At 38.0% G+C, this 10,854-nt stretch overlaps 1 protein-coding gene across 1 annotated transcript in view; it reads left to right on the forward strand.

The window, feature by feature from the left end:
* LRRIQ3 (leucine rich repeats and IQ motif containing 3) overlaps positions 1-6,905 on the forward strand; it is a 79,796-nt gene extending 72,891 nt beyond the window's left edge. Inside the window, exons 8-9 of the mRNA XM_084872820.1 lie at positions 1,518-2,238; positions 6,267-6,905. Of these exons, the coding sequence (XP_084728946.1) occupies positions 1,518-2,238; positions 6,267-6,393 (848 nt within the window). The 3' untranslated portion in view covers positions 6,394-6,905. The remainder of the gene's footprint in view (positions 1-1,517; positions 2,239-6,266) is intronic.
* The last annotated feature ends 3,949 nt before the right edge of the window (positions 6,906-10,854 follow it).

A 10,854-nucleotide genomic window follows, 5' to 3' on the forward strand; every position in this document is an offset into this window, starting at 1 on the left:
TTTCTATGCAGAAATTCACATATAAAATCAAATTACACTAAACAGTGCTATTTCTATATAATTTCCCCAGCCCATACCCTATTTACTATAGACCTGAAACTCTGGCTTTGTTCCTCTGTGTCTCTAGTAATTTGCTTTGGGTCCAAACTCTTTTTAATGTGTTTTTATTGATTTTAGAGAGAGAAGAAGGGAGAGGGGGAGAGAGATAAAAACATCAATGATCATCATTTGGCTGCCTCCTGCACACCCTCTATTAGGGATTGAGCCCGAAACTCAAGCATGTGCCTTGATCAGGAATCAAACTGGTGACCTCTTGGTTCATGAGTCAATGCTCAACCACTGAGCCATACCAGCCTGGCTTGGGCCCAAACTCTTAACACTTATTTATGGATACTTTAGCCTTATATCCTTTTTTACTTGATAAGACTTGGTTCTCTAACTCTAAACACTGCTTCCTTTTTTAATGCTGACATTCCTGTGGCCTCTATTGAAAATCTTACCTGTTCTCTTTTTTCCCACTTCCTGCCCAGACCACAGGTCCTGCCATTCTTTATGGAGACCTTAACTTTCATAAAACCTCCACCATCAGATATGATATATAAAGACTTTAGAAGAATCTTATATTAGAAAAGATAAAATAATTAGAGTACAATTAGCAGGATGTAATTTTAATAAAGTCAAACATGAAAACATCTGTTTCTGTGGTTAATCAGTATAACTTTTTAACCAGTATTTGCCACTGAATTCATCAGTAGGATTGTCAGAAAATATTACATCAGTTAGGATTTCTATGATACAAATAGACTCAGAAATTTTTTATTGATTTGCCATTTATTTCTGATTTCCATAAAGTGTGAATTAGATAATTCTTATCAGTGAGTAGTTTTTCAAGCAAAGATTCAGGGAGATAGGGTCCTCCTACCTTGTGTAACTACCATCTTCGAGGCGTGTGGTGGATCAGAATAATAAAGAAGGAGGAGGCACGTCTGTTTCTAAATACCAGAAATGATATATATTACTCCTGCCACACTCTATTGGAAAGCACTTAGTCTCATAGTCACAATAATAGCAAAGGAAGCTGAGATATTTATTTCCTTTGTGTGTCCCATGAAGAGAAACAACATTGTTGGCAGCTATTAGTCTCCACCAGAGTTAAGAAAAACAAGATAAAACAGATACAGAGTTCTTTGCAAATGGAGATAGCTATATGTAAAAATAATATGTATGATTAAGTGTAAGATACTGCTATTGAGTCAGTGCAAGTTAAATAATTGAAAAAGATAATATAGGAATCATTGCATTTCTGTGTTAAAATGTTTGACAGTGATTTTCTTTTTAAAATCACTATTGATTCACAAATTGAAAAGGAACATTAGTTTAGAAAAATGCTTCTTAATATAAAAAAATAATAGGTTCTTGTGAATTTTATTAATGTATCTTTCAAGACAATTGAGACAGAAAATAAACTGTGGTTAACACTTATATCATGCATTGTATTTGTCTGCTTTCTGATGTAGGTCGGAAGTCTGAAGATGAAATTGAGGATGAAGAATTACATGCCAGTTTTAGAATATCAGTATTCAAACTACCCATACATTCTTCAGATTCATTGAAGTATGCAGTATTGAAAAAAAAAGAACTAGCTTCTTTTCCTTCATATACACAGCCATTTTCTACTACTCATCAAAAACCAGTAATTACACAACCACACCTGCTATTGGAGAAGAATGCAAGAGAGTTTTTTATGATACACAGAACCGGTATAAAGCTCAAAACACTTTATGATATTGATGAATATCACTTAGAACAAAAGAATCAGGAAAGCCAGAAGAAAAGAGGAATGGCTTTAGCCATGGCAAAAACTGCCCAAGAAAATGTCAGCTTAAATGTTCAAGAAATGTTACATAGGAAAAAAAGGGCTGTACAAAAACAAATGGCAGAAGGTAACATGGCAATTCGGGATGGTTTGCACCAATTTTGGCAGGTCAGATCCAAATACCTTGACAAAGTTAGACAGAGGAGAGCTTTGTTTCTAGAAGAAAAACACAAAAAAACTACAGACCGTTTATTAATTCAAAACTTAAATAATGAGCTCGTTATTTGGGACAAAAATATAAATAAAATGAAGCAATTGAAGAAGAAAAATGATCTCTTAAAAGAGAAACATCTGATAGTTCAGCAAAAACGAGAAACAGGAAAACTTCAAAAGGATATATGTAAATACATTAAGGAATATAGGTAGGTACAGTTTTGATATAAGTGTTTAAGTCAATTTCATTTAAATATTGCATACTAAATGTTGAGATCTAATAAACAGTACTTTACAACATGATATATTCTACTTTGGAAAACAGAAACAACCAAAAATTACAAATATATTACCAAAGATGAGGCAATAAAACAACTCTATCTTCAGATTTTGTGTTATATCAAAATACAAATCAGTATTAGAAGGATGAAATCAACTTACTTTATCACAGCAAATTGAATGTCTGGCCATCACTAATTTGTAGAGAATACAGAGTTAAGAGCTTAATGTATCTTAACTGAATTATCTTCTCTTATAAATTCTTACAACGATATTATCTTCCAAAGCACACAAGAATAAGGCAATATAGTATTCTCCCGAAAGGTTTTATTGAATTTTATTTATAAACATTTTCAAATAAAGCTGGAGTATCAACATGAAGAAAAGAGTTGTGACTTAAAAAAAGGTGTCTGTCTAAAGACTTCAGTTTTCCGTTCTTGTTCATTTTCTTTCTGGTTCAGATACTTGACCTAAAAGCATTCTGATAAATCTCAATAACCTGTGAAGTCATAACTGAGACAGTACCTCCCTGTTTTTGCTATTGAGTGAGGGAGCATGAAAGAAGAAAGGTGAACTATAAATCTCTAGTTTAGAAAATTTATAAAATACCCACAGGGACACTTAAGAATAAATTAAAAAGAGACTTTTAAAATTAAAAACACTTACATATCAGGTAAAAGCTGGTCATAAGTTTTCCAAAATATTCTTGTCCATACTTTGAAAACCTGCTGACATCACTCAGGGCAGAATAGTAGGGTATCCACTATGAAGTTGAGTATCAACTAGCAGGAAGCTGTGGCACAGAAGGCAGTTATCCAATTGTATAATCTCCGCTTGTTTTTATTTTGGTAATCAATTGACCTCCTCCACTACCTTCATCATTAACTGTGGTCTTATCTTGACTTATAAAATTTTCCTTGATTGTGTTATTACAGTTCACTTCCAAATTCATAAGAACAACTCTCTCAATTGTTTAACCTGTACCCCAAAAACCTTTAAACTCATTTCCAAAGATATAACAAAACTCCTCTCATTTGGAACTGCTTTACTTCTTAAATTTGAAACTCTGTCATACTTATTTATGTCTAAGATCGTTTATCTTTTTTAACTTTTCCTTTACTTTCACCACATATATTCTTCAAAGATAGGCTTTTCATATTTTTATTAAGTTTGCATGCAAGTATTTTATAGGATTTTTATGGTATTGTGAAATGGAATTAATTTCATAATTTTATTTTCCAATTATTTGATCCTGGCATATTATTAATTATAATTAGTCATTGTGTTTCTCTTCAGTTCTTTTTAAATAGTTGGGTTTTTTAAAAAACATTTTTTGCACAGTTTATAATTATTATCTGTAGAACGGCTATTTCAGTACATTTTTTAGACTTAATTACAGGTGCAAAGTCCCTTTTGCCATGACTTTTACTTTGCTATATGATCAGACAAGACTATTATCCAGAGTTCCAGACACAATAGTTGTTGCTGATTTTTAATGTGTGGTTGTTAAAGTCTAGGAATTCCTCTAAAGATTTCCAATGTATTGTCATTTACTCCTTACTAAATCCATTGAGATGAATTGTCCCTTCTTAAGGATGAAGACAATGGTTCAGACAGAGCTTAAAATAACTTCTCAAAAATCACACAAACAATAAGTTGTAGATCTGGGATTCTAACCCAAGCAGAATGGCTTCACTTCCTGTACTCTTAACCATAAGCCATTGCTTCTCTCTATTCAACTCTCTTCTCATCGCCATATGGATAGCCAAGCTTTTTAAATGCAATTTTACAAAAACAGAACCCTAATATTTTTCTTATCTAGTTGTTCTTCCTATATTTTCTGTCCTGATGAATGCCACTGTTCTCTACCCTGTAGAAGGAATGATTAAATTTTAGGCACTCCTCTAAGGATTTTAAATGTGTTAATTCATTTAGTCCTTTACCAAATTCTGAGTTGGATTATTTCCCCCCCTTCTCCCCATTTGAAGATGAAGAAAATGAGGTAGAGGAAATGCAAAGAACTTGTCCAAAGTCACTTGGTAATTAATTTTTAGACTTTTTAGACTTAGGCTTCTTTTTTATTTCCCAAGTCTAGATTTTGAGTTCCCTTAAACATATATAAAGAACATGATGATCTATCATATATATAAGTCTGTTTTTCTGGGCTTATCTGTTCTACTGTTCCTACTAGAACTGTCTGACCCTTACAAATAGAGTGCTGCCACTTCTCAGGGATGCCAAGCTGTGCTACCCTCTGTGCTTTTATTTTAGCACAGAAATCTGTCTTGTCTTCCCTCTGCCTGTTTTCACCATGTTTCACTCAGTCTCCTTGCATAGTGCTTTCATTATGGTACTGCAGCATTTTATTTATATACTAAAGGCCCGTTGCACAAAGATTCCCCTGGCTGCCAGCACTGATATCCCTCTGGCACCAGGGACCCAGGCCTTTGTTCTGATTGCTGCCTTCCATCTTCACTCCAGCCAGTCTTCAGTCTTCATTGTGGCCAGAGCCTTCAGTCTTTGCTCCGATCAAAATGCTGCTCCTATAGCTTCCTCTGCCCCTCACCCTTCCTCTCATAGCAGGTGTCCCACCCCACCTGGCTGCTCCACGCCTGCATGTGTGCTGTCCAGAGGCCCAGAACAGCTGAGGGGCAGGGCTGTCGCCATCTTTATTGGGTTAATTTGCATACTCAATTCTGATTGGCTGGTGGGTATTGCAAAGTGATGGCCAATTTGCATATTTATCTTTTATTAGTATAGATTTAAATACCTTTATTTCTCTTTACTTTTTATACATTTTTCATAGTCATATCATGTTATATGTATCTTTATATTTATAGAATCTAGGGAATATGACAAAGATTATAATTCATAACTCTTGAATGAATGAGGAGGAGTGAATGAGTTAAGCTAAGGTCCATGACATTTCCAGGTTTGACAGTGTAACCTTCTTCATCTTTCTCTAATTGAGAGTCTGTATTGGTCTGCTAGGGCTACAAAACAAAATATTGTACAGACTGTGTGGTTTAAACATAAGTTTATTTTTTCATAATTTTAGAGGCCGGGTGTCCAAGATCAAGGTGTTGACAGGTTTGGGTACTCCTCAGGCCTCTCTTCTTGGCTTGTAGGTGGCTGCCTCTTCCTGTGTCCTCACATGGCCTTTATCCTGTGTGTGCCCATCCTTGTTGTATCTTCATCTTCTCATATTGGATTAGGGCTCACCCATATGATCTCATTTAAATTTAATTACCTCTTAAAGGACTTATTCTACAAATACAGCTGCATTCTAAGGTACTGGGAGTTAGGACTTAAACATATATATTTGGAGGGGACATAGTTCAGCCAATAACAGTCTTACACCAAGGAATACTATTCTGATGTAAAAAAAAAGGAGCTCTTATCTTTTGCGAAAGAAGCATTATGCTAAGTGAAATAAGTCAGTCAGAGAAACAAGTACCATATGATTTTACTTATATGTGGAATCTAATGAACAAAATGAACTAACAAATAAAATAGAATCAGAATCATAGAGATCAGGCTGACAGCTATCAGAGTGAAGAGGATTTCAGGGGTGGATGAAATAAGTGAAGGAATTAAGCAAAAAGAAAATGAAAAAACAAACAAACAAAAAAAACTGGACTCCTAGAAGTTTGGATTTAATGAGGCTTAAGTAAAAGTTCTGCAAATCATGTCATAATCTGGTTTAGATGCCTGTTTAGGAATCTAAGCCATGGTTTGTATAGATTCTGTTATAGACAATAGAACTATTAAAATAATAGCCTAAAATGAATATTAGTAAATGTTACAATAAAATTATATGCAATAAGTGAAGTTTGGTCTTTTTTTCCCTATTTGTATATGTCTATTTTTAATATATCTAATTATCATTAACTATCAAACTAAATATTGTGATTTTAGTAATTTAAAATACCTCCATTATCTTTCCTTTTCTCTTTAGGGCTCAAGAAAGGTATAAAAGACACTCTGAAGAAAAATTTGTTTATGATATGATTGTCTTTCAGAAAGCTTGTGAAAGATTACAAGAAGCTAGAGCAAGAATTGAAAGTATGAAAAAAAAGTATTAAAATTCCCAGTGGAATGACAAAATGAACCAATACCAGAGCATATCCAATGGTCATTTTGAATTATAGCTATTATTTTCAATTAAAGGACTTTAAAATAATACTATAAAAGAAATACAAGATGGATTTGTATATAAATCTTCTTAAAAATATAAAGAGTAATTAAAATGTTTATCTTATTGATCATAATTTAACTTGATCATAACTTAAGTTGACCTGACACCTCAAATGTTTCTTGTATATCCAGATGTCCAAGGAACAATTAAAACTGATTTTTTTATAGCAGGAAATATTGCAAAAGGTGTTGCTTATATTGTTTCATATCCTAGTATAACAAAGCTATTTTCAGTTTCTCTGAAAATCTTACCCTGGTTATTTCCATTCTAACTGCTGACTTTTAATAAGACACTGTGTACTTTGATTAGTTTCATTACCCTGCTTTCATATATTTAATTATATTTTCTGTTCATTTTATAAAAACAATATCTGAATTTAAATAAAGTTCTCACCACTGTATCAGTGACTCATGTTTTTTATGAAAATTCAGGAAATTAAAAATATAAAAGAGAAAAACATTGCTATTAACTTTCACAGATATTATATGATTTTGTATATGTATTTTTAGATATTTTCCTTTGCACATATGGGATGAAAACATATAATGGGAGAGGACACATATAATTATACTAGAGGCCCAGTGCATAAAATTTGTGCACTGGGGGGCAGGGGGCTCCCCTTAGCCCAGCCTGTGCCCTCTCACAGTCTAGGAGCCCTCATGGGATGTCTGCCTGTCACCATAGTCCCACTTCCCATTGAGCGGGCCTAAGCTGGCAGTCAGACATCCCTTTCACAGTCCAGAACCCCCCTCCTCACTGCCTGCCTGCTCCCTGCTCCTTACTGCTCGGCTCCCTGCTTTTTAGCATTGCCTTGGAGGCAGGAGAGGCTCTTGCCACTGCCACTGCGCTTGCCAGCCATGAGCCCAGCTTCTGACTGAATGGTGCTCCCCCTGTGGGAGCGTAATGACTACCAGGGGGCAGCTCCTGCATTGAATGTCTGCCCCCTGGTGGTCAGTGCACATTATAGTGATTGGATGTCTGGTCATCCTGCTGTAATGGTCACTTAGTCTTTTATTATATAGACTAGAGGCCTGGTGCACGAAATTCGTGCACAGGGGTAGGGGGGTGTCCCTCAGCCATGCCTACACAATCTCCAATCTAGGAACCCTTGAGGGATGTTCGAATGCTCGTTGGGATCAGGCCTAAACAGGCAGTCTGACATCCCTCTCACAATCCAGGACTGCTGGGTCCTACCTGCCTTTCTGATTGCACCTAACCACTTCTGCCTGCCAGCCTGATCACCCCTTAACCACTCCCATGCCAGCCTAATTGATGTCTAACTGCTCCCGTGCCAGCCTGTTTGCCCCCAACTTTCCTCCTTTGCTGGCCTGGTCACCCCTAACTGCCCTCCCCTGCAGGGTTGATCACCTTCAACTGCCCTCCCTTGCAGGCCTGGTCCCTCTCAACTGCCCTCCCTTGCAGGCCTGGTGCCTCCAACTGCCCTCCCATGCTGGCCATCTTGTGGTGGCCATCTTGTGTCCATATAGGGGCAGGATCTTTGACCACATAGGGGCAGCCATATTATGTGTTGGAGTGATGGTCAATCTGCAAATTACTCCCTTATTAGATAGTATAGAAGCTTGGTGCATGGGTGGGGGCCAGCTGGTTTGCTCTGAAGGATGTCCCGGATCAGGGTGGGGGTTCCCTTTGGGTGTGAGGCTGCCTGAGTGAGGGGCCTGTGGTGGTTTGCAGTCCAGTCATGCCCCTTCCTTCCTCTTCCCTCCCCAACGACCCAAGCAGAGGCCCTGGTATCTGGAATTTATTTACCTTCTACAATTGAAACTTTGTAGCCTGGAGCAGAGCCAAGCCTCCTGGGCACTTCATGGCTGGTAGCCATTTCTATTGGGACTTATGTATCTTCTATAATTGAAACTTTGTAGCCTTAACCTTGGCCGGCCAGGGTGTGCAGAAAGCTTTGCTTCTTCCATTACCAAGAGTAACCCTTGCCTCCCACTCTTTCCGGCTCCGAGGCTGCCACCATTTCAGTTTGGATTTGTTTACCTTCTATAATTAAAACTTGTAGCCTGGAGTGGCAGCCTACGCTGGTAAGGGCAAGCAGGAAGCTTGGCTTCCTCCATTGCCTCGGAAACCCAAGCCTCCCTCCTGCTCTCTGTGGCTGTAGCCATCTTGGTTGGGTTTATTTGCATACTCGCTCTGATTGGCTGGTGGGCATGGCTGGTGGGTGTGGCTTGTGAGTGTAGCAGCGGTATGGTCAATTTGCATATTACTCTTTTATTATGTAGGACTACTGGCCCAGTGAATGAAATTCATGCAGGGGGTGAAGGTGTCCCTTACCCTAGCCTACAACCTTCTCCAATCTGGGACCCCTTGGTGGACATTCCTCTCACAATCTGGAACTGCTGACTCCTAACCACTCACCTGCCTGCCTGCCTTATTGTTCCTAACCACTCTTCCTGCTGTCCTGCTCACCCCAATTGCCCCTCCCCCTTGCCAGGCTGATTGCCCCCAACTGCCTGTTCTTGCTGGCCTGATCACTCCCAGCTGCCTTCCCATCCTGGCCTGATTGCCCCTAACCACTTCTGCCTCGGCTCTGCTACCATGACTTTGTCTGGAAGGACATCCAGAAGGTCTCCCAGAAGGTCCCATGGTCTAATTAGCATATTACCCTTTTGTTAGTATAGATAGCGGCCTGGTGCACAGGTGGGGGCTGGCTGGTCTGGCCTGAAGGGAGACCTGGATTAGGTTAAGGGTCCCACTGGGGTGTGTGGCCAGGTTGGGTAAGGTGCTGAGGGCTGTTTTCAGGCTGGCCACACCCCCTTTAGAGTGGGGGTTCCTGCTTCCACATTCCTGTTAATTTGAAGATAACTAATGAACCATTTTGTTATTTTTTTAAAAAAATATATTTTATTGATTTTTTACAGAGAGGAAGGGAGAGAGATAGAGAGTTAGAAACATCAATGAGAGAGAATCATGATCAGCTGCCTCTTGCACACCCCCTACTGGGGATGTGCCCGCAACCAAGGTACATGCCCTTGACCAGAATCGAACCCGGGTCCTTTCAGTCCGCAGACTGACGTCTACCACTGAGCCAAACCGGTTTTGGCCATTTTGTTATTTCAGATTATTCTTAAAAAGAACAAAGGGAGATTCTGTGAGGTGGTAAAAAGTGTGACAAATGTAGGTTCCCATAACAAATTAGATAATTTCTCTGTTTTCCCAATTTTCTTTTTGGAATTTGGAAATAATACATATCTTTTTGGAATTTAATGAAAATAATAATTCATATCATGTAATATTATTACAAAATTTAAATAAGGAAAACATAAAGTAATACAGTGCCTTCCAAAGAGTAAGCACTTAATAAAGGTACATGTGTAGAAGTAGAGACAGAAGTCTTCTCTATGAAATTATCAGAGGATTTATCAACTATCTATGTAAGCTTTATGGGACATCATCAAGGAATACTAGAACTTTTAGTCTGATAGATCTGAATTAATTAATTCATTCAATCAATATATTTATTGACTGTTGCCCTTCATCTCTCTTTTGCTCCCATTCCATATGGAATTTTTATAGTCTTTACACACAGCAGGTAATCAATAATTTCCTTCTTGATTATATCCATCCAACTATGAGCCTATATATCCTATATAATAAAATAATAATATGTAAATTGACCCTAATGGTGGAATGACTGGGAATGAATGGTCGCTATGACATGCACTGGTTACCAGGGGCAGACACAACACTGGAGCTGCCCCCTGGTGGTCAGTGTGCTTCTACAGGGGGGTCTCTGCTCAGCCACAAACCTGTTGATGGCTGTGCTAAGGACATCTGAAGCCAGCAGGCAGACATCCTCTGAGGAGTCCTGGACTTCAAGATGCCACAGACCGGACTGAGGGATCCCCCCCCCCCCTGCCTAGTGCACATATTTTCATGCACCATACCTCATAAATAAATATATATGTGTGACCTTTTATTGATTTCAGAGAGGAAAGGAAAGAGAAAGATCAATGATGAGAGAGATAATAATTTATTGAATACATACTAATGCCACCCAGTAGGGATAGAGTCCACAACTTAGGCATGTACCCTTACTGGGAATTGAACCATGACCTCCTGGTTCATAGGTCAATGCTCAGTCATTTGAGCCATGCCTACTGCACAACTATGAGCTTCTTGAAGCCAAAGACTATTTTACTCATCTCTGTGTTTCTATTACTTTGTATATTACACACAGTGCTTTTTTTTTTTTTTAGCTCTGTTTTCTTATTTATGTGCTGTTACAGGTCAATCTCATGATCTTCAGTGCCACTTACTAATTCTATTTTGAAGAATCAAAAGTAAGTATCTCTAGATTATATCTTTAATTTTAGTATGTTTCCTG

The sequence above is a fragment of the Pipistrellus hanaki genome (genome assembly GCF_964339955.1).
Source record: "Pipistrellus hanaki genome assembly, chromosome: 2".
In the NCBI taxonomy this organism is placed as follows: domain Eukaryota; kingdom Metazoa; phylum Chordata; class Mammalia; order Chiroptera; family Vespertilionidae; genus Pipistrellus; species Pipistrellus hanaki.